This window comes from Pteronotus mesoamericanus, unplaced genomic scaffold (genome assembly GCF_021234165.1).
Source record: "Pteronotus mesoamericanus isolate MK-2021 breed Mesoamerican mustached bat unplaced genomic scaffold, CSHL_Meso_final scaffold_54, whole genome shotgun sequence".
NCBI classification, from domain to species: Eukaryota; Metazoa; Chordata; class Mammalia; order Chiroptera; family Mormoopidae; genus Pteronotus; species Pteronotus mesoamericanus.
Window position 1 is genome coordinate 46671247 of NW_026555321.1, and position 24586 is coordinate 46695832.

The following is a 24586-nucleotide window of genomic DNA, read 5'->3' on the forward strand; positions in this document are numbered from 1 at the left end:
TTTTAGGTACCGAATTTGTGCTCCTCTCTGTATGAGTAAATCCAGTGCTGTCCTCATGCAGGTGTCAAGCTGTGTGACAGAACCTAGGCTGGCAGAGAATATGATGAGGAAGTGCCAAGGGAGAGAAATTTCTAATGTTTCATGTTTGAGTTAATTTGAGTTTGTTTTCTACTGAAAGATTTAGATTAGAAAAGAATATGTAAATGTGTTCTTACAATTGTTGAACAGGGTAAGATTCTCTTTTGCCTCATTCAGAGCAGATGCAAAAGCCACTGCGCCGCATTGAAGCACAAGGTCTAAAGACCATCTGGAGAGTACGATAAAGTGAAAAACAGGCAGTACGATTTGAATCACATACTTTTATTAAAGATATGGGAGACTCCATCTGATCTGTACTAGGTTCATCATCTGTTTTTATATACATAAATATTTTTCCTAAAATAGGAATAAAATTATTAAAGATTGCAAATTTTGCTAAGTACTGGTATTTTTAAGAGAATCGTAAAAACTCCTGCCAAAACTCTACTTATAAGCACCAAAGAAATAAAAAAATACTTCTATACTGAATTGTATTTTCATAAGAAGCATATGTGCATCTGGATGCTCTCCCTCCCCCAAGAACCTCTTACATTTTCCAAGGAAAATTCTCAAGATCAACTGTCAGGCTTGGAGATGAAGGAAAGAAGACTAAGAGAAAAGAATTGTGGGGAGCGGGGAGGGAATAAGCATTTTAAAAAGAAAGGAGAAATAGAAGAAAATACGTAATTTTTAAAAAGTGTTCATCATAAGTAGTGCTTGTGTGATAACCACTTGAATGTGAACATAATAGAGTGTTTTCTTACCATACTACTTGGCTTTTTAGTAGCTTTTTCTGTTAGAGTCTCTAGTGCCAGATACTCTTTTGGGTGCTTTACTTGTGTTCACTCATTAATTCTTTCTTACAAAGTGATGTGGGTGGTACACTTATTACCTTCATTTTACAGATAAGCGAACTGAGTGACGGAAGTGTGAGTTGCTCAAGGCCACCCAAGTATGAAGAGATAGAGCCAGGATATGATGAGCCCAGTCAAATTGATCCCGGAACTTATGTCATTACCTCTTATGCTAGGCCTTTTCCCTGGAAAGGAGACTTTAAGCAAAATGCCTCCATTTCTTGGGCTTCTTTTACCTCATTTAAAAATTGCAGTGGGTGGTATGAGATGAACTCAAACTGTTGTGCTCCATGAATCAGAAAACAGTGGAGTGATCCAAGGAGAATGTAAAAAAAGTCATGAGTTTTTAGAAAACACAACTAATGAAGAAAAACAAGAATAATTAGAATGATTGAGTCTTTGAGAAGGGGAGGCATTTTGTGATTGTGTGTTAGTATGTTCATGAAATAAGAGTAGGAGTATTTGTAGTAGCAGACAATGGTGCCCTTCACTTTACTTCGTCAGAGAAATTTTTTCTGTTTCAGCAAGAAAAATATTTTTTGCCAAAAGCTTGTGTCATTTTCAAACTTGCTATGAAAACTGTATACAGTATCATCTTTTTCTTGCTAAGTTATCAGGGTAGGAGGAAAATCATGACTTTGCTGCTTACTATCCATAAAACCTCAGCTGAGATTTTAAATTTCTTCGAGCCATTTTTTTTTTTTGTCATCTGCACAAGGGGAGAAACAGTAGTGCATAATTATGAGGTTGATGGAGGTATTAAATGAGTTATGGCTATGGAGCACTTAGCATTCTGTTCAGCATCTACTTAATACTTCATACACTGCAAGAATCCTTCTTATGATTACTGTTATAACTGTTATTCCTTGGTGTCAATGATGAATCTTTTGACACGAGTTTTGGTCCTCTAATTTGCATGTATTCAAGCCAAATTTATACGGATGTCTTTTGTTTAAAACAAAGATGGAAATAGAAATAGTAAAAAATATTTTATGATATGAGTTCATATTGGCCATCCACATTTGAATTTTGTATCAGTTGTGATTGTTAATTAAGAATCATCCTATTTGAATGCTAGAAATTCCATAGGGAGCTTGTGAAATCTTATTTTGTGATGCAGTTTTATATGAAACACACACATTTGCACATTTTATGACGGCCATTTAAGTTGAAACAGATGGCTTTATTTGATCTTTGGGTTGAAAGAAAGTGTTATATTTATTATACAATTAGAATTATTAAAAATATTTCGACATCACCTCATGTCCTATGCATCAGCTGTCCCATGCAAACCAAATAAGAAAACAAATAATTACACAGATATGCTCTTGGCTTCTGCTTCATACTCACTAGTCAAAGAAAGATTTGGAAAGTTCAGGTTAACAGCATGAGCAGAGAGTTAATTACGTAATATTCTGAATAACTTCCATTCAATGTTTATGTCCATTTACATAATGGGACATATGAGTAGTACTTCTTCCTGTATTAAGTTGCTACAAATAAAATTCTATCTTTTTCTCTTTGCCATAAGAGACATAGGAAGATGAAACTCAGGTATGTTTATTTCCCAAAAACAAGATTTAATTTTCCTAAACAATGCAAGCCCATCTACTGCAGCTTGGTACTTTGGTTTTTGTAGTTTTGATTAAATATTAACACTCTGAGATTCAAAATGGTTGTGTTTATAATTTGAATTTTGTTTGCTTGTTTTGACAAATACTGACCTTGAACAATTGGGTTTGTATTGTATATCCCATTACAGTGTAAGGTCTGAAGGCAGAAATTTTGTCAAGCTGTTTACAGTACTTGGAACTAGTACCAACGTATAATAAGCACGCAGTCCTTCCTCGTTGATTAAGTCAGGGTTTCTCAGCCTTGCCACTACTGACATTTTCTGAATGACTCTTTGCTGTGGTGTGGGCAGCTGTCCTCTGCATTGTAGGATGTTGAGCAGGATCCTTGGCCCCTCCTTTCAAGATGCCAGTAGGTCCCAGTATCACCAACCCCAGCTGTGACAATTAGAAATGTCTCCAGACATTGCCAAATGACTCCTGGGGAAGGGAAGGGCCCTAATCATCCTCTATTAAGAGGCACTGCAGTAAATAAATGGATTGCTTTGACATATCAAAGGAAGTCTTCATAATTATAAGTCCCTGGCTGGAACAAAAAAAAAGAATTTGGAAACTATTTGACTTACATAATCAACAATCAACATAGGCCACTAAAATGGGTCATTTATACCCCACAAAAGTTAACATGATTGTTGAGCCATTGCAATCAATTTGTTACAGTAAGTGGGAAATTATCTTTTGCCATCTTGATGCAGAAGAGAAGGGGTCATCCCTCAGACACTAAGAGTAATACTGTGGCAGTATTTACATCAGCCTTTTTCCTTCTCACAACCTAGTTCTTTAGGGGAGCCAGTAGTATTCTGAGGTCTGCATATAGAGGTTATAATTCCAAAGTCTACAAAATATTTAACATTGCAAATGTGATATGGAACTCTGGGTTATTTTGGTAATGCAGCTGTTGGAAGCTAATGCATTTCTGGAACGTGAAGAGCATCTTTCAACAATTTGCAATTGTTGTTAAACCATCACATAGCCATTTGCCACAATTCTGGCTTCCTTCACAGAGTGTTTGTAAGACTGGAAAAAATTGCCACCATATTAGCAAGGAGGAACTTTGTGTGTGAAGAGAGACCTGAGGGAATAGGCTCAGTAATCACACTTCATCTGTGCCAAGTTCACAGCTCAAATGAAATGCAAGTGGGAAATATTTTAGATAAATCATTCTGTCTAAAGATGTACAAATGTTTAGATGACCTTGGGCAAGTTACTTAGACTTTCTAAGCCTTTATATACGACCCACAAAGTTGGCAGGGGGGCGGTGGTGGGGTGGTGGTGCATTATGGTGATGCCTAAAATGATGTATGTAAAGCACTTAGCATAATGCCTGGCATGTAGTGGAAACTGAATTATTAGTTGTTATGATAATTGTTATCATTATTAAACATGCAGGAGATGTTACACCCTATACGCTAGTTGGCTGAATGGAAACAGCAAGGATGCAAGATCACTGAGGTGATATGGACTGGGTGCAAACTTGGTTCAGCTACTTCTTAGCTCTTACAGCCAGGACTACGTTGTGTTGTAGTAACAAAAGACAAAAATCTCCATTGCTTACAACCCCAAATGCATTTCTTGCTCAGCTCCACCTCCATCAAGGTTTAGTTGCAGCTCTGCTCTACATCAACCTTAAGCAGGGAACCACCCAGGCTATTAGAGTAGCCACTGTGTGAGACATTGTATTCAACATGGTAGAAGGAAATAAGGGACCAAATCACAGAGAGAGTCTTAAAACTTGAGGAGCACTGCGGAGAATAGCAGGAGAGTGCTACAATCGACTGTGCCTCTACTGGGGACCTCTGGGCCTCCATCTTTGCTACTGTAGAAGTGTGAGTGTGTGAAATGAAACTAATACACGTGGAGATTGCCTGAAAACATTATCAGCAAAATCTCACTGAGTCCTCAGAGCAAACACCTAAGGTAGATGTGGAGCTAAGGCTCTATTGTACAGATTTAAAAAATAAAATTAAAAAAAAACCCCCAAAACTGAGGCTTTGAAAAGACTAAGTAATTTCAAGTATGAGATTCTATACATAAACTGCAGGGCACATACTAAGAACTTGAACTTGATAATATCAGTTCTCTCTTTCTTCCCTGTAGTTGCATAATGCCTTATTTTTGAAACAACTGTTGCTAATTGTCTCAGACTCTAAGTGCATATAGGAAGTGTGGTAGGGATAAAATTGGCTGACCATAGTTGGTGCAGCCAGCCCTCTGGGATTCTTACTAAATTTCTAGTTTTTCTCTAACAAAATCAATGGGCAGGGGTATCTATCTGCACCCGACACTCTTTCTGACCTAATTTTGGCCTGCTGCCTCCCCTTCCCAGACTCCAAGTGATTCATTTCCATCTTTCTCTCCCCACCTTGTAAATATTAATTATTTCCCATGTCCCCTGCACATATACAAACTCCAAACCTTTTTGGCAAATTTTTGTAGTAAACAGATGGGCTATCTGTGTTGCCGAGAGATCACTTCATACTTAGAATCCAGGAGAGAGAGAGAGAGAAAGAGAGAGAGAGAGAGAGAGAGAAAGAGAGAGAGAGAAGGAAGGGGATGGTGTATCGGTTACATGGTGTAGTGGTTAACAGCTCTTGATTCCTTTTCCCTCCTCTGACTCTTCTTTTGAGTTGAACTCTGGCTTCTTGTCTGCTAGCTGTACACTCCTGAGCAGACCTCTTCCCTTTCATGATCCTCAATTTCTTCAACTCTAAAATAAGAATAACAATACTACTAACGCATGGGGGGTTGGGAGTAGTTAATGAAGTAATGCTTACAAGCCCTTAGGACGATTTCTGACTCATAGAAAGAACTCAAGTATTTTGTTATTATTTATTATTTTTGGCAAGGTTAGTAGACCAAAGTAGAAGAGAAGGAGTCTGCATTTTGGAGGGAGGACTCAGTCCTATTTACGATGAATTCAGGCGCGTCATTTGGGGTTGTATCTAAGGCAAACGATCTCAGCAGAAACAGCATGAGTTTTAAAGGAACTTGAACTCCAGTCCCTGTTTAGCCCCTCAGGAGCTGCATTACCTTGGCTAATTCAGCCTCACTAAATCTATACTCTGCTTTTAGAATGGGCATGATTTGCTACCGACCTCACACAGTGGCCATGAGGACCAGAGGCCTGGCACATTGTGCCTTATTCAAGATTCATTTGTTTCCCTCTCCTTTGTAGCCCCACTTTCTCTGTGCCCTGACACTCTGCTTCCCCTTGGGGGAGGATGCAGTGCTCTTTCTGCTCTTTGCTGTATCCCAGAACCTGGCTCTGCCTGGTCACAGGGAGAACATCCCATGAAGACTGGGAGAATTGGACAAGTAAACAATCTTTTTTTGGTGTTCAGAAGTTACCAGAACTCACCACAACTCCGCATGTAAAGTGTTAAGTGCCTTTCTCTTAACCTGGAACTGTCTTCTTCAGGCAGGGTGCCTTCTGGCTTACGGTGCCAGCCTGCCTTCTCCGACGAAAATCCCCAAAGTTGCCCCGGGGCGCGGGGCGCGCAGGGCAGCCAGCACCAGTGTCTGTGGCTCTGCCTTGCCCACCTCCTCGCCCTCCCAGCGGAGCTCGCAGCTGGCCAATGGCAGCCCTCCCGGGGCAGCTGGCTTTCTCCCCTCCCCGCAGCCACTCTCCCGCCCCAGCCCTTCCCTCCCCGCCTTCGCCTGCTCGACTAAGCTCCGATGCTCGGGCTTAGCGGAACGCAGATCGCAGAGCCAGCTCCGGGGACCTTGCTCTCTTAGGGCCCTGCCTGCCCAGGGCTGCTTCGGCCTCACTCCTCGCCTTTCCGAGAGGGGGCTGTTGGCCCTGAGGACGAGACCGCGGTGTCCCTCGAACTTCCCCTGAAAGGGAACCGGTGGGGGAGTAGACTGAGCAGAGCCAGCTATGGACCCTGTGAGTCAGGTAGGACGCAAACCGGCAGGGCGGCTGTTGCTGGGGACCCCGCGGCTCCGGAGACGCCCCCAGCCTCACGCTGTCTCTTTCTCTCGTGTCTTTTTCGTCCAAAGCTGGCCTCAGCAGGCACCTTCCGGGCGCTGAAGGAGCCCCTTGCCTTCCTGCGAGCCCTGGAACTGGTGAGTAGCGGTGTGTGTGCGGGGAGGGGGCCCAGTAGGCCTGCCATTGGGTGAGGAGTGGTCCGGTGGGTCCGGCTCAGCTCAAAGCCTGGAGTTCAACCCCACCCCCTTCAAACCTCCTCACTCCCAAGGTGCCATTCCCCGATGATGGGGACAGGACCCAGGGACCGCTTGGAGGTGGGAGTGTGGACGAAATTTTGTAGGCGCTTAGCCGAGGTGTCATCTCACCTCGGTGCTGGCAAACGCGCGGGGCTCATGGAAGATGCCTTCTCTCGGAGGTGGAGATGGGAGGGGCGCAGACAGAGGCTCTGCCTCTGGACTTGGCTGCTCACCTGGGCTTACTCGGGGTTCAGCGGAGCAGCTGGGAGCGCTTGGCCATGCTCGGAAAGTTGGTCAGCACGGGGACAGCTCTTCGCCTGGCCTGGGACGCTGGAAGCGCTGTGGTGAACTGCCCTGTGGAAGCTCCAGGGATGGAGAAACTGCCAGGCTATATCTGCACACAGAACACGACTCCTTCCTTCTGTTAGTTTCTCGAGGCCCCTTTTGATTTTTCTTCAAAGATCCCTCAGCCTCCTTTGTGTAGCTTTCTTCACCAACTGGGCTTTGTGAAGTTCCATTACTTGTCCCTTAAAAAACAAAACAAAATAAAACAAAACGAACCCACACACATTCTGACAGTCCGATGACAGAGAAACTCGCAGGGCCACAGAGCAGTGTTAGTGTTGTTGGCTTGGCTGATGGTTATTCAGAGTGAAATCTGCAGGTCACACATTCCCACTTGCTAGGAGTTCTGAAAGGCAAGTGAACCTATCTGATCGGAAAGTTCAAAGCCAGTCATGTAGCATTAATCACAGACCCTACCACCTACTAGCTGGGAAATTATGTAAGAACACCTTGTCTGCCCAGATCTTACCTCCCAGGGCTAGGATCTGTCTCTGGCTGCAAAACTGTAGTGCCTGTTTACATGGATGATCTACAGAATAATCACATTTTCTTTATTTACAGATCTGCATAAAATGCAGGACTATATCAAATTTGACATATATCAAAACCGCATTTGGAAAGCTTGAACTAGTGGTTCTGGGATGGCTATTCTAAAACTATTTCCTTTACAGCCAAGTTAAACTAACCATACAGTGCTCACAGTACAGGAAACTTTCAGTTGGCTTTCTCAGAATTCTGTCCACATTCATTCATTCAGCCACTCCATAAAAGTTCCCTGTGTAACAGTGATGTTTTTGATAAAAAGAATAGCTCCATTGCCAAGCCATTCAAAAACCTGACATTATTTTCTGATATAATCTCTTCTTGTCTCACATTGTCACTTACCTGAAACATCAGTTTGTATTCTCTTCAATCCTGTTGCAATATTATTTTATGCCATGACTCACCACACAGCCTGTGCTACTATATTTCAAAGGCTGGTCAACCTGGATTTTTTTAATTCAGATTTCTGGACATCAATAAAAATATTGAAAAACTGGGTGCTTTCCTATGAATCTACATTTTAAATAAGTTCCCTGGATAATTCTCATGCACATTAAAGTTGGAGGACCACTGCCCAAAGCTCCCTCCAAACTCAAAAGCACTTTTTACCTTGAAGCACTTGCTGTTTCTGTTCATACTGGGTATAATGCCCTCATACCACAAGCTTAGAAAAAAACGTTTGTCTTTTAACCTCAGCTAAAATGTTAACCCCCAATGAAAATTTCTGTCGTATTTGCTCCTTCCCCTCTCCTCTACTCTAAACTGAATGATTTACCCCAGTCTTTGAGCTTTCATTACATTTCATTCATCCATCCATCCAACCATCCATGAAAATTTATCACATTGCATTACAGTTGTTTTTTGTTGTTGTGTTGGGGGGGTGTTGTGAGAGAGAGAAAGAGAGAGAGAGGGAGGGAGGGGGAAATAGGAGAAACGTCATTAACATTTAAAATATCTGTAGCCTTTCCCTGTCTCTTTTGGCCTCTAAGGCTCTAAGATGGAAAGGCTTTGGCTTTTAAATCAGTTATTAGCTTCTAATTTGTGAAAGAGAACCTGAATAATGAAAAAAAACTTAAAAATGAGTAAGTTAGTTGATTTGCACTTTAAAAGAGCTAAGGTAGAGACATGAGAGCAGAGAGCTAGAAGGTTAGTTGCTGAGAAACTTGAAGTTGAATGCAGTGGAGACAGGGAAAGTACACATGTTTTGCATACATGAAGTGGCATGAGGAAGCACTCTTAGATTTTTTTTTTCTGTAGGAAATACTGCAATGAGAGTACGATTTCGTAGAAGTCAGGAAATTTGTTCTATTTTTCTGTTTCCCATTAGTGCTTTTCATGCTGGTTGGTGAATAGTAAGTGATCAACAAAAAATGTAAATCTATAGTGACAGAGCACTAAAAATATTCCAGTTTCTCCCATTCTGTGATAGAGCTTTCAAGTTGGTATTCTTTAGTCTTTCAACTACAGTCCTTTTGTTTCAGCATTTATGCTGTAGAAATCAGTTTATGTAAAGGATTTATATTCAGGATATTTACTGCAACATCATTTGTAGAGGAAACAATTAGGAAGTCCATTAATAGAACACTCCTAAAAGTAAATACTTAAAAGTATTTATCTGGAGGTCAATATATGTAATTGTGTTTGACAAAAATTAAGTGAGAAAAAATAAGTTTTATTCTTAGTGTTTGATAAATATTTTAAATGGAAAAAGTGATTTTCATTCTTTTAATCAACATGTGGAAAACCTATTCAATAAGATTTCAAAGTAATGCATAGAGTACAATACTATTTTTGTAAAAATGAAAAAAATACAGTGGAGCTTGTATTCATGTGCTTGTGTGTGACTTGTATAAGCATAAAGTATAGATGTATACCACTGAATTGTTCGAATTGATTTTTTCTGAAGTAAGCTGAGGTATAAAGGGGAGAGAAGAGTAGAGGGTGAGGGAAAGCAGTGGTGCGCTGGAAGAACCGTAGGCATATCACTTGCCGACAGTACGCACATGGGTAATTCTTAAAAACTTCCTATTCTCAATTATTTCTTATGGATTGCCCATATAAAGTGCTGTCGCTTTAAAGTCAACGTTCACTTTTGGATTTCTAACCTTAGGAGAAAATGCGCTTTTATTTTCTTAGGGTTCATGGATAAAGTAGATTTAAAGTCTATATAACATATAAAAGTCAAGCGTTTAAGGAGAAGCTTTAGCCAGTTTCAAAGATTTTGAGGTGGAAGTCCCAAATCCTTAATCTCTACTTAAATAAGGTCAGGGGACTTCTGACTATATCTTTGGGTCAAATAGAAAATTCAGGACACAGCACTGACTCTGGTGCTGTTCCATTTATTCCCTGATGATAAAATAGGTCTAGCAAATCTCTTAAACCATCATTTGTGTGTGTGTGTGTGTGTGTGTGTGTGTGTGTGTATACACATAACTACATATAGGGTCCAGCAGAAGGAAGGCTTGCTTGAGTGTGGTTGGTGGGTATGTGAATGTCTCACACGAGATGGACAGCAATTTGAACATTTCACCTAAAATGTCATTTGGTGCGCTTGAGTGTGATATGTTATGTTACAGAATTATATGCTTATGGTTTTGAAATAAAAAGGGATATTATTTGTGCTGGACCATGTATATTGAATATACCCCATTTCTCAGACTTACTCTGAAAAAAACAATGTTGGTATAATTCTGTCTTCCACTGATGACTTTTTATTTTGTTACTTGAGTACATTGCCAGTAGGACTTTGATCTGTGGGAATTTTCCCTCTTAAATGTTTTTTGTTAGCATATTCTGTTTTTTCCCTACTATTTACAAGGTTCTGGATCTGCACTTGTAGATTTGCATAATGGATCTAGGGGACCCCAACACATCCACATTGTCCAGGAACAGAGTTGGTGCAGATGATTAGGGCATCAAAAGGACTTCAAATCTTCGAAATGATATTTGCTTGGTTGGCATGGTCCTCCCACACAATGCTATATGTCCAGATTCTGATCATACAGAATTAACTGCTGAGTCAACTTGCCTGATTCCTTTCTCATTCTTATTCTTGACATACACCCCTAATTTTGCTGTATACTATTTATGCTACAACCCTTGGACTTCACATCTCCATGGTGCCGTTCTTTTCTGCCTTTCCAAGGAAGGCCAGCTAGCTACTCCAGAGACGTAGTATGTTTGATATATGAGGTATAGGTCCACTTGATTTAAATGGAGGCACCTGCTTTACATAATCTTCATTTATTAATCTAAATTCTGAGCTATTTTTCAAGCAAACATCATAATGCTTATCTGATATTAATAGCATTTATAATCATGTTATTGGTAATAAAGTGAAGCTTGGTAATCTCATCTCATCTCATCTCATCTCATCTCATCTCATTTCATCATAGCCAACATTTTAAACCCCTAATGAAAGAAGCTACCTTTGTCATGCAGACTTCAGATGAGACATTATATTTCAATGCTTTCCATATATCATGTTGAATCTGTATAACTCTAATATTCACATTTCCCCCATGAAGCTCACGGATGTTAAATAACTCCTCAAGGACAAAATTGGAGAAAACAGCAAGGTCAAGATTTGGGCTTTCTCCCTCCAAAATGGTATTTCCTTAAGTGCTATACTCTTCTGCTTCCTTCAAGGTGACAGGCACCTGCTATACCTTATTCCTACTCCTCAAAGAAACTTTAAAGGGGAGATAGTATCCTATTTTATAGTGTTTATTTTATGCAGTAAGATGTATATTTGAAGATGTCTCTGAAAATGCCAAGCAGTGTTTGTATTTAGAGATAACTCAACAGACAGTGATTGTCTTTTACATTGCTTTATTTTCTGTTGGGTATTAATTATTTAAGATAGAGTAGGTTCTCATTAAAATACTGCATTTTTTTCATATTAAATATGTGTAAGAGACTTTAATCTTATTTTTGGTCTTTTTTTCCTATTTTCTTAAAAAATCTGTGTGCATGAGTCAGACAACTGTTTTACTTTTCTGAAGTATAAACAAGACCGGAAATTCTAACATATAACTTATTTACAGATTTTACTTTTATTATTTTTAGAGAGGAGGAAGGGAGAAGGAAAGAAACATCAATGTGTGAGTGAAACGGATCAGTTACATCTTGTACACCTACAACCGGGTATCTGGCCCACAGACCAGGCATGTGCCCTGACTGGGAATCAAACCAAGACCTTTTGGTTTGTGGGATGATGCCCAATCCACTGAGCCACACCGGTCAGGGCAACAACTTATTTAAGTTACGCCCAGCAATCTGCTAATGGTGGTCTGATGCAATTTCAAAGCTATATTAATGAGAATTTAATTATAACTTTCTGGCCTCACAATTATGACAAAAATTATGTGCAATTGGAATGTGAATCAATAAATGCATTTATCATAAAATAGCAACTCCAAAGTGTGCTAATGGATTCATCACTTAATGTCTTCTGGGTTTATTAAGACAATTGGCATTTGGGCCCACGAGTACAGAAAAAAAGAGGGAAATATTTCTTATGAATTTGAGTCCCAATTTTATTATTCACTAGTGTGGTAACCTTCACTAAGCTTCATTTTTCTCATCTGTAAAATGGGACTGGTAATAGTTCCCACTTCAAAGGGTTGCTATAAATAATTAAATGACTTAATCTAAGTAAACAACCTTGCACAGTGCCTAGGCTATAGGTGCTCAACAAATGGCTATGAAGAAGATGATGATGATAATGAGGATTGGGAGGATTCTGGTGATGATGGAAAAAGAGAAGTAGAAATCCATCAGTGGGTAATTTGGAACATTATGGCTAACTTGTTGCAAATTAGAGCCTTGGCAAAATTCTGAAGCAGAAAAACTGTATTCCCACTTGTAGCACCTGTTTTGAGCTCCTCTACCTCTAACTTATGCTGCCACAGTTATTTTACCGTAGCATGAGTCACTCCAAGGACTTGCTCCCTGAAATAGTCTAACTTCAAGAAACATTCCTGAGAGGCCAGTGTTGAGCCTAAAGGAAAAGTTCTAGAGGAAGAATTACAGGTACTTGGTTCTTAGAAATTTATTCTTGATTTGTAGAGCAAGAATTTTCCTGATCTTTAAATCCATAAACATGGTTTACCTTTGAAAGAGTTATAGTGTGTCCAGCTGAATTCTCCAGATAAAGGTCATTACAGGGTCAACCATGGGCACTTGTAACCACACCCTCCTACCCTGGTGCACCTGGCCCTTGGGAGTCTCCTGAATGGGGAATCTCCTAGAATATGGGCAGAGCCCTGGACTGATGCTCAAGTAGAGGCATCATCCTTAGTTTTCTGTTCCCCAGAGGATTCTCATTTTTCCTGGATCCAAGTAAGAAAAATAATCATGTGTTAGTGAAAATACTAAAAAGTCTCTAAGGAATGTTTTTACGGAACCACTACCTGCTGTGAGTCTTCATCTTCAGTTGACTTGTATTTAGCCTGGGTTATATTTACAATTATTCTTGTTCATTCTGTTATCTTAGTCTTCCTCTGAGAACCTCAGTTTCCTCCCCTGAATATTGGGGATAATACTCTTTGCCTACCATAGTGTTGGAAATTTTAAGTGAGATAAAGTGTGGAAAATACTTTGTAAACTATTAGATGTTCTCGAGAAGTAAAAAATCATTGTGATCATGATTATGGTGATGATAAACACTCTTTTTCCCAATCTAAGTGCCTCTGAGTACCATAAGATAATTGCCCTGGAGAGTAAGATGAGGCTAATGTCTAAATGCCTGTTCTCTGCTCACTGAGGGGCTAAGTCTTTCCTAATTACTGTCCACCCTCTAACCTCTGCCTCAGTCTCTTTGGTCTCTTTGGAACCTACAAGAGAGACTGACGCTGCCAGTTGAAACTGGTGCACCATCAAAGTTTGGGGAGGTTCACCATCACCCCTTTCAGCTTTCATACAGAAGCCTATTTCTTGTTCTGTACACAATTCATATTTCTTAGATGACTGGGGGCCAGTTTCTTGCTTATCTGGTGGACTTTTGCATACGCTATTTCCTCTGCCTAGAATAATTTCCCTCTCTTTTAACTGGCAAATTCCTCTGGTGCCTTCTGGTGTCAGCTTAGATGTCATTGTTTTTGGAGCACCTCAATGAATAGGGGTTGCCACTAGATGAAGTCTAATGGCTCCCAGAGCACACTCTTTAATGGCTTGTTTACATTTAGGCTTCTCAACCAGACCATATGCTTAGTGAGGACAGGGATCTCATTTGTCTTGTCCATCAGTACCTTCTAACTATCTAACTGCCACATAGCAGGAACAATTCCAGCAACTTTCACAAATCACCCAGATGGTAGGTCTTAGTGAAGGAAGAGACTGGAAAAAGTGAGGGAAGAAAGAAAGGAGGAAGTAGAACAAACAATGAATATAAGGAGAGACCCCCACAAATCTGGGATTATCTTCTGGAGGTGGGCCCTTTGTAGTACAGGCTTCTCCCGCTAGGTGAGTGTCCTGGGAACCCATCTGTATCAGTGTACCAGGTGGTATTGTTGTGAAAGGCTGGGTTTGGCTTCAGTGAATTTTTTTGAAGATTCTTTCAACTGTTTACTGATTTCATGATGGGTGGTTTATAAGTGTACCTGCCCACACTGTGCTGAATGTTCAGCAGTTTTTGACCAAAAATAGCATGACCTCCATGCCTCACCCTGCCTGTTTACCAGATCTCACCGCAAACGACTTGTTTGGTTCTCCAGATGAAAAAAGTCCTCAAAGGGAAATGTTTTGTCAGTGAGGAAGAGTTGAAAGAGAAAATGGCAGAAGCACTAAAAGGCATCAAAATTGATGAGTTCAAAAACTGTTTTGAGCAGTGGAAAAAATGTCTTGATAGGTGTATTGCATCAAATGGAGAGTACTTTGAAGGTGACTAAGGTTTAAACATATCAGAATACATTTTTTTATAAACAAATTCCTTTTTTGGGGGTCCTCCCTTGTAAATGAATCTCTGAGAACACATCAGATGCGGTGCAAATTCCCTTTCATGATTTCCGTTGTGGAGAGGAATTGTGAGGACTCCCATGGAAATAATACTCTTGGTTGTGGAGGAAAGTGACTCGCCCAGGTTGACTCAAGTGTCAAGGAGAGAGAGCAGCCAGATCATACACATTGCATGTACAGCAGGAGCCCTCTTACAGAAACAATAGCGCGAGGCCCGAAACAGGCCCAGTGCCCATACCCTGAGCTCCAGACCGTGAGCAGAAAGGTCTTAGAAGTACTGCTGGGATTAGGGCTTGTCTACTGTCTGCATGCCCTCTTTCTGTGTCTCCTTTCCGTTCTCATTTAGCTTATATTTTCTGTGATTCTAAGCTCATGTCCTAAGAGAAACTGTGTGAGTGGCTTAGCTGATAATTTTTTCAGTTCAGACACAACTCTCAGCCCCAGGCCACATCAGGCTATGGATTGCTTGCCCATGCATCAGATGTCCCCTGCTGGTCCTGTCTTTTGTGGCCTGAATAATGAGTGTCATGAGATTCAAATCAGGCTCCCTAGACTGTTCTTTCATCGGGAGCAGTGGGAGAGCCAGTCATGGGCACACTAAGCTCAGAAGAGCTTCACATGTCTGGTGGAGGAATAAATTATTCTTTTCACTGACATTTTTTACATTAAGGTAGTGCTGGTACTTTTGTCAAGGAGATGTAGTATCTTTGGGATTTGGGGGACAGCATTCCTGGGATCTCTCTGATGAGGGGATCATTGGTGGAATAACACTGATGATGTTCTCTGGGGCTTTACCATGGGCCCTTTGGCACATGGGGCTTCACCAGCTTGTGCCATCTTGCCCATCATTTGAAAATTACATTAAATGTAAATTCTTTTTGAATGCTTGATAAATTACTCAAGTCATACAAATTCCATCATGGAGGGACAAATGAATTTTATCTGCCCAGTCAGTGCGTGCATACGTGCGTGTGTGTGTGTGTGTGTGTGAGAGAGAGAGAGAGAGAGAGAGAGAGAGAGAGAGAGAGAGATGCCATTCTTTAGATTTATTATTTTTTAGGACGTGCATGCCAAATAAAAGATATACCCTCTATGGCTTTAACAAGAAGTGCTCATACATCCACCTGGCCTACGATGCAACTGCCTGGATGTACTTTCATACCCATAATTCACCTGGTGGCTTTGCCTGCACCTGATAGTTGACATTACCCATGGGATCCTTTTTGGAGCTGATGTCCAGAAAATTGAAAAGACAGAAGGATTAGAATGAAGGAAGTAATGATGCCAGAAAATAACTAGGCACACACTCATGATGTGAGTGAAGAATGGAGATCTTGGAGGATATTTAATCTAGAAAAAGTGGTGATTTGATGAGTAGTGATTATGAATGTGATTTGGGATGTTCTGGCTTCAGAGCCACATGCCTGGGTTCAGCCACAGACCTTGAATATGTTCAAGGGCAAATCAACCTTACTGAACCTTGAGTTCCTTAGGGATTTCACCTGAATCAAAGATAAGTTTAAATGATAAAACTGAATTAATGACTGAAAAACCCTGAACAAATAAGTCCCTTTGTCTTCCTGTCTTTCAACTTCTGGAACTATAAAATAGGGACAATAGCTATAACACAGTTGTAGAATAAAATGAACTAACAGGTATGAAAGTTCCCATCAGTGGGCTCAACAAATGTTGACTGTTCCTGAGTCTAGAACACTAAAGCTCAGGTCTCTGGGGAATCTTTCCTATAAGAGCAATGCCTGGTGTTACCCTTAGTGTTCATCTACAACTACAGGTGTTTGAGGAAAGGGAGAGGGCATGTTTATATGTTTCAGAATCATTCAATGGAATTTATATAAGAAATTTTGTTGTCAGAATAATATCATAGATTCTATTTATAAAGCAGTTGAAAGCTAAGTATGATCATTACATATGTAATTGAAATTTACTTTAAAAGACATGTGCTTCATTGGCTAAAAAAAGCAAAGAATACACATGAAATTTTTAGTGCCATTAAACTATATCTATTCTGGAGGAAAACGCTATGTTTACCAGCAACAGGAGGTACATTTGGAGAATGAATATTGTACTTTCTCTCTCCTTTTTATTGTCTTAATTTTCTGGATGCTCTGTGTTTAATTTTAATGCCTGACTTTATTCATTACCTTTCTCTCTTTTGGTAACAGCAAGGATACCTGGGTTTGGTTGTCGGCTGTGATCTTGGACATGCTTCTTAACCTCTCTGGAAGAATTATTGTATTCATTAAATGAGATAACTGTTGCAAAGTAATGGCACATGGCAAGCATTCAATAGATGATTATTTCCTTTCTTTCTTACTCTGAAAATATATTTTACTATCAATGTGTGGAAATAATGAATTAGAAAATTCACAAGTCTTTTGTTTCTCCAGATATTTTCCCCTGTCTCTGTCTCTCTCTCTGTCTCTCTCTCTCTCTCTCTCTCTCTGTCTCTCTTACACACACACACACACACACACACACACACACATACACACTCCTCCCCCCTCTTTGTACTAATGGCCATAAAGAGCAGGTCTACATAAGCCAAATGAATTTGAGGGAGACAGCAAGATTTGACAGGTGTGGTTGGCAGGAAAGAATGCTTAGACTGGATTGTCTAGTTCTAGATCAGTGTCCCAGGCACACTGGAGCCCCAGGCTGTCTGCAGGATTTGACAAGATGACCATGAATTTTGAAGCTGTTTCCTGAAGTGAATAACATACTTCTTTGTTTTAATAAAGGGTAAAGCCCCATAAATAATGGGAGCTCATTATAATAGCTGTAAATTAATGAGCTCTTGTTATGTGCCAGGCTGTGCTATGTCAGTGCTATCGACATTATATACACAATTTCATTCATTCCTTAAAATGGCCTTTGCTTGCCCAAAGTTACAGAGTTGATAAGTAAGTGATTAAGGCAGGATTTCAAGCCATGTCTTTCTGACCCCTTGCCTCTTCTGCACCTGCCTTGATCCAAACCTACTGAGTATATGTGTGTATTTTGATATACTGTTTAGAGCCATTTTATGCATAAGTTTACATGATATTCATTTAAAATAACAAAAATAAAAGCAAAATTTAAAAATTACTCAGTGACCTTCTACTGAGGTTAATAGTTTGAAAAACTTATTTTCAGATATTTTTATGCTCATGAAGCTTTTTTCCTAGGGAAAAAAATAATATGTTGGATGCTCAGGCTCTCATAACAAAGTACCACAAACTGGGTGGCTTAAACAACAGGAATATATTATACCACAGTTCTGAAGGCTAGAAGTTTGAGATCAAGGTGTGGGGAGGTTTGGTTTCTCTGGTGGGGTAGGAGAGGGATCTGTTCCATGCCTCTCTCCAATCTTCTGGTGGTTTGTTGGCATTTTTTTTTGGTGTTTCTTAGCTTGTAGATACTGCAGCACCCCAGTTTCTGCTTCCGTCTTCACTTGGTGTTCACCCTGTGTGTATTTGTGTCCAGATTTCCCCAATTTTATATGACACCAGGTATATTAGATTAGGACCCACCCAATTGCAATATAACTTTATCTTAACTAATTACACTCATAATGACCCTATTTCCAAATAAGGTCACATTCTAGGAGTAAGGACTTGAACATATGAATCTCTGGGGGACAAAATTCAACTCATAACAAATTGATTCTTAGAATAAGCATTGTTTTGTCATCTGCTTTGTTCTTCTTAATACATTATGATTGTATTTCCATGCCACTAGGTAAAATAATTCAATAATTTTGATGGCTATATTTTATTACACTGTATGCCTGTCTTGGAAATTATTTAATTAATATCTAATTTAAGTGGTTTCCAAATGTATATTATATTATTTTTAAACTCTGCAAAGGATCCTTAACGATAAGTGGTTACTGTGTCTCTATTATTATTTACTTAGCTTTGAGATATAGAATTGCTAGTTCAAAAGATTATGCATTTTTAGGGTGTTTGAAACAAATGCCAAATGGGCCTCCAATGAGAAGGTACCAACATAGGCATTATTAGTTAAGTGGTTTTTTTTTTCCATTTTCACAGATAAAAAATGAAATCTTGATTGAATTTATACTTTTTTTTTACTTTGCAATAAGATTGCACTTCTTTCCATAAAATTATTTATATTCTTACTCTCATTTGGAAATATTTTAATGAACAGAATGGATTGGTAAAGCAACAGTTGCTAAACTTTAAAAGACATGTGCTTCGTGTCTTTTATTGATGCTGTTCGTGTGGACTTTTACATAAGCTGCTGCTTTAAACTTTCTAGGTCACTATACTACTCCACTGCTTGGGAAATTATTTACAATGCTGTACTTTGACTTGGGAAGGCAAGTACTCAGTCTTCCTTTCTCTGAATTATTATGTAAGAATAGATTTATATAATTTTCAGAATGCCAAAGATAATTACTATTGTTATAAATCTATTATAATATAATTTTGTAGTATTTATCCATTTATTTGTATTTTAATTATATTATTAAATATTAAACTTATTTATCATAAGTAACTCATTATTTTACTTTAAATGAGTCTCATTAGTGTTCTAAACCTTTCTGAAATGTGAATCTTGTGTATATGTATGTAGTGATGCATTTGCACTGGGAACTTTAATAATTTTTTGATGGAAAAGTGTAGTAGATGGGGTGTTCTCATACCGTCTGAAGAGCCCGAGGCTTATCTGGCTCATGATTGTGGAACACTTTATCAATAAAATAAAATAATTTAGCAGCCGCCCAATGCCAAGAGCATTTCCTCTTATTCTTGGATCACATTCTCGACCATGCTTGCTACTAACACAGACAACATTATGGATATACTTTGTTTCTGCCTCACACATGGCTGTTTTGGGGCACCTTGGCCTCTCTGGGAAGTAAATTAACAGTTGTCAACATTTATTGTATTCTTACTGAGCTCCAGGCCCTGTGCCAAGTGCTTTATACATGTTATGCCATTTAATTATAACATCTCTCTTAGAATGTATACATCATTGTTTCCCCCACTTCAGGCAAGGAATTTGAAGATTAGAAAAGTAAGTAATGTTAATGTGTATACAGTCAATAATCAAAGAGCTGATATTTGAGCTTAGGTCTTCTGTGCTTTACAAAGACTGTGCCTAATATAACATTTATAAATGAATTAAAGTTCTGATTCTCTCCTAGAGATTGGATTCCTAAGGGAAGAACCATCCCAGCCAACAGGCCTTCTGTCCATAGCTGGAGGGACATAAATGGTTGGCCATTTAGCCAGACAAGTGGGACTGATCAGGGCAAAATCCACCAAGGTGGTGGTTTGACTGAACCTACTTATTTTTCTCAGTTAGGTAGTGAATTCTGTCATGGGCAGGCAAAGCAAAATTGTTCAGTTCTTTTTATAGTTCAAAGCCAAGTACTTCTTTAAAGAAATTTCTTCTTCTTGATAAAACAATGAATGCAAAGATGGTCTTGATTTGAACTGTTATTTCATTCGTATAAATTAAAACCACAGTTGCCTAGGCAAATGGGGGAAAATGCTTAGAAAGAGCCATGGTACGGGATGCTCCCTGCCTTTTGGTCTGTAGGTAATTTCTCTGCCACCCGTTAGCCCATCCACATCTGCTTGTGAAAATGCAAAGATCCCTGAGCTGGTCATCCTTTTGTTTTATTTATTTGCTTTGGGAGACATTCAGTTTCCTGTCCCATTTTGGTTAGCCTGCCTTGGAAGAACCTGGATGGCATGCCCAAGACCATCTGGTTGGTAGAGGTTGGGATGAGAGTGCAAAGTAGGGGCCAGGCAGATATTGTGTGAGGACACAGGAAACAGGAAGCAGGCTGCTGTAAGAAGCAGTACTGGTGATAAGAGGTGTTGACATGCTGGAATAGACATTTCTGCCTATAAGACCAGATGCTTTTGTTCCAGCTAATCAATGTACCTGGATAGATCCATTTTTCTTGAGAAAACAGAAATAAAGATTTTGATGCTAATCTTGGACGGTTTTGATGTTGGAAGAAATGTCTTCTATTTTTCAAACATTGTAAAGCCCCATCCTTTGCAGAGTAAACAAAGCATGGCTGACTTTTGAATATGGCCCACAGTTTCCAACTTGTTCTCACCACTCCACAGTGTCCTGGCCCTCAGGGACTTTGTCTCTGAACCCCAAGGACCTAGCCCAATTCTTCTGGCGCAGAACATTCTGAGGAGCTGTTTGTCTGATAGATGAATGTGAACTTTGGAGTTTCCATTAACCGTAGCTTGGTTTTTGAAATGATGGAATTAGTGAGTTCATAGGTCTTTTTTTGCCTTTTTTTCAGATAAGTTGTTTTTCACTAGATATCTAGGAAACATAGAAATATAGGGACTATGTCTTTTTGGGGCAAAACTTTAGTGGGAATGGAGGCAGTGGCTCATATTAGCAAAATTGTAGGTAAGCTCTGGCTACCAGATAATGCATTGAGAAAAGTTGAATTTCTCAGTCAACTCACGTAATGCCAAAGAACTCTGTTCATAAAAAAGTGAAATTTAATTATTTGCAGTTTAAAGAATCAATGAATAAATGAGTTCTAGTAGGGGAGAATTCTGAATATTTATCTGGAGTAGGATGGCCCAACAGAACAGTCTGCAATGATGGAAATGTTCTCTATCTTTATTGTACAATACAGTAGTCATTAGCCACATGTGGCTATTGAACACTTATGACTGAGGAACTAAATTTTTAATTTCACTTATTTTTAATCAATTAACTTGAATAGCTAGTGGTTACCTTATTGGACAACACAAGTGCAGAGAGTTAGCTCATCTGTCTGGTTTTCAAGGGCAATGTGCTAAACTTCAGCAAATGACTTACACAGAGACTGAAGTGGTCTGTTTTTTTAAAATACTCATTCTTACATTTATTGTCAATTTATCACCCAGTTGGTGGAAGTGAGTTTTTCAAGGCAATGCCCAGAAACTTAATAGTCACTGAATTCTCCAAACTTCAACAGTTCCTTAGTTTATGCTTTTTATTTGTTTTATGAATTTCCACTTATTGATGATTTTATACATTGAAATAAAAATATAAAATAAATGAATAAACTTTTCTATTTGCCCCTAGTATAAAACAAAATGACAATTGTTAAAGCTTGCATTAATTTGTTAGCACAAGAATGTCTCATAATAATAGCTACTCATTTTTAAAGAGGATAAGCATTTTATCTGGAAAGCAAACTACAAGTAACAGAAATTGCTCAGTATTATGTGATATAGAGAAACTGCGGTTTCTTCAAGGTTTAGTTATCAAGGAAATTTTGTTGAGATACTTATTTATTTTATTATTAGCAAGGAAGTATGATAATGAGTAACAGTGACCATATGAGCCGTATCATTAGCATGCAAATGTACATTTCAGAGGGACAAGAACGTGGTAATCAGAGTAAGAAAGCAACAATGGTACAGATGCATCACACTCGTGGTGTCAGTGTGTCAGCTTTAGAAACAACACCTGGGAATGTGCAATCCCATGTGTTTCATGCCTGGGCCTGTTGGTCTCCCATAAAGAATATGGAATTTTAGAGATGGCCCAGGTGCCCTAGTGATGCAGTGTCTTAGTTTGGATTGCCGTGCAAGCAACACCTAAGTCAGAGGCAGTCTCTGAGGGGTGGGGGCAGGTAATGTACTGGGAAGTGATCCAAGGGAGCAGGGATGAGGGATGAGGGAAGTGAAATGGGGATGTACCAGGATGCAAAAACAATAGAAGGGTATATTATGAAGTTGGTCATCCCTGCTGGAGACTGTTACTCAGACTCATAGGGCTTCCTGAGCAGCCTCATTCAGAGTATCTCAGAGCTGTCTGCCTCGGGTGAAACACCATGAGGGTGAAACAGTAACCTTTTGGCTCCCATCCCCCAATGGTGAAGAGTGGCCTTGTGGAACTTAACTCCTGTCTTAGTTTGAGCTCCTCTAAAGTAGGTAGTCCCAGGAAACACTGGTAAGGGGTAGAGAATGGGATGGAATGGAAGGCAAAAATAGAGTACAGTATTTAAAGTGCTACCAGGATTGCCAATGGCAGCTTAATCCCACTTGGAGACTCTGGGAACCAGCATAGAACACTCCTTGGCTGTAATCGTGTCACCTGGCTACTTTTATGTGCAAAAGAAGTGGGGAAATGTAGTTTGTAGCTGGGCATATTGCTACCTCCAACAGAACTATCACTAAGGATGAGGGAGAAAGTGGATTTTGGAGAGAGTTACCAGTCTCTGGCATAGGCACACAATAGGTTTTCTTAAAATAGTTGTTACATTCTCCACTTTGCTTTGACCAATCTTACTTTTTTTAAAAGAATCATATAGCAAGGACTCATGGACAAAACCAAAGGGGAAGAGCTGAGGGAGGGAAGGAGGGAGGGGACAAGGGAAAGTGGTGGGGGGAGGCAGAGACAAATGTATTTTAAAAATAAATAAATAAATAAATAAATAAATAAACAAACAAACAAATAAATAAAAGAATCCATCTGATGCTTCAATGTATCAATAAGTGGAAATCATTTGGTTGTAAGTAACAGTAACTCATTCAAACTGGCTTTTACTGTAAATATTTTGCTCTGCTTTTTTTGTATTCAAACAAGACAATATCTGCCCCAAGCCTGATTCTAACTTCACAGTTCAAGTGTCCCACACTCTGCCACAGGTTCTCCAGAAAGGGAATGGCTGGCTCAGTTCTGCCGGTAGAATGGTTCAGGTTGGGTTCTGTTGCCATATTTAGAGAGAGTAGCAGGCCCACACAGTATACAGAGGCTAGCTAATGTTGGGGGCAGGGAGGTTCTCCTAGAAAGAGCAATGGGTGGGGAGAAAATGGTTGCTATCTCTACTTCACTGATAGTAACTTTTCAAGTATGAGAAAATACAAAGTTTATAAGAAATCAGAGTCCCAGACAAATGGTAATCAATGCTGAATAAAACTCCCAGGACAGTGGTGGCAGTAGTTTCACAAAAATTGAGAAACTAGCCCAAATGAGGAGGCTCTGTGGGTGGTGACAGTCATTTAGACACCAAGGATACTAATCTTCATTCTATCTCCTGTACAGCAGGATGAGGCATTACCGTGTTTTGAACATAGCATCATTGAATTCATTAATCATTAGAGATGTTTGGTATTAAAATTAGCAGCAAATGATGAGTGCCCTTGATTGCAGAGTTGGGATACGTTTTTCATGTGTGGTACTCAAGAGTGATTTGGATATGTTTTTGATAATTGTTCCAAGTTTCCTTGACAGTTTCAGAAGAACTCTTCACAGAAGAGCTGGTAGGGGTACAGAAATGTGGAGAGGGGGAAGGAGGAAATACGACTTGCCTTCAAATGATGCCTTGCAAACTGTACTTTGGCACTTTGTTATTCAGAATCACTTTTAAAAATCTGCTTCTGTTCTGATCGATAAGTGTGAATTCTAGGAAGTACATCACATTTATCTATCTATCTATCTATCTATCTATCTATCATCATCTATCTATCTCCATTCTAAGTTAGTATAAACATGGAACTGCTGACTCAAATGCTTTAGTTAAGAAAGTGTAACGTGTTGTTGGTATTTACCAGCCTGGTGCAAAGCTTCAGATACTCTTTAAATATAAAGCAATTCTGGTGGACTCTGTTGGTCCCCTGCTCAGACCCCCTTTACCAGGCCAGTGCACAGCCCTCTCCTTTTCCTCAGCTTTTGTGAATGTTGGTTCTTAACAGGTCAGAGCTGTATCTTCTCCAGAAAATTGCATTTAACTGCATGCAAACCACCTCACCCAGAAACCTATGCTCTGTCCCAGGGGAGGCCTCCAGCCTGTAACAGTCTAATACTAGGCACACAAGGCTGTTTCCTTTGCCTCAAGGTGGGACCACTGCTGGTACAATTCACACTTTGGTGTACCTGGTGGCATCAGGCTGAAGCTAGCCTCTAGCTGACACCATATCTTTGCTTCCTTTCCTTGCTCACTCTTTCTCTGTTGTTTCCCGGAGAGCACTACCCAATGAATCTAGAGCATCTGAATCTCTGTCTCAG

The 24586-nt window shown here is 39.6% G+C and overlaps 1 protein-coding gene across 1 annotated transcript in view; it reads left to right on the forward strand.

The window, feature by feature from the left end:
* Window positions 1-6050: 6050 nt before the first annotated feature.
* The window catches only part of SYNPR (synaptoporin), a 334866-nt gene continuing 316330 nt past the window's right edge, over window positions 6051-24586 (forward strand). Inside the window, exons 1-2 of the mRNA XM_054595022.1 lie at window positions 6051-6458; window positions 6563-6628. Coding sequence (XP_054450997.1) covers window positions 6441-6458; window positions 6563-6628 — 84 coding nt within the window. The 5' untranslated portion in view covers window positions 6051-6440. The remainder of the gene's footprint in view (window positions 6459-6562; window positions 6629-24586) is intronic.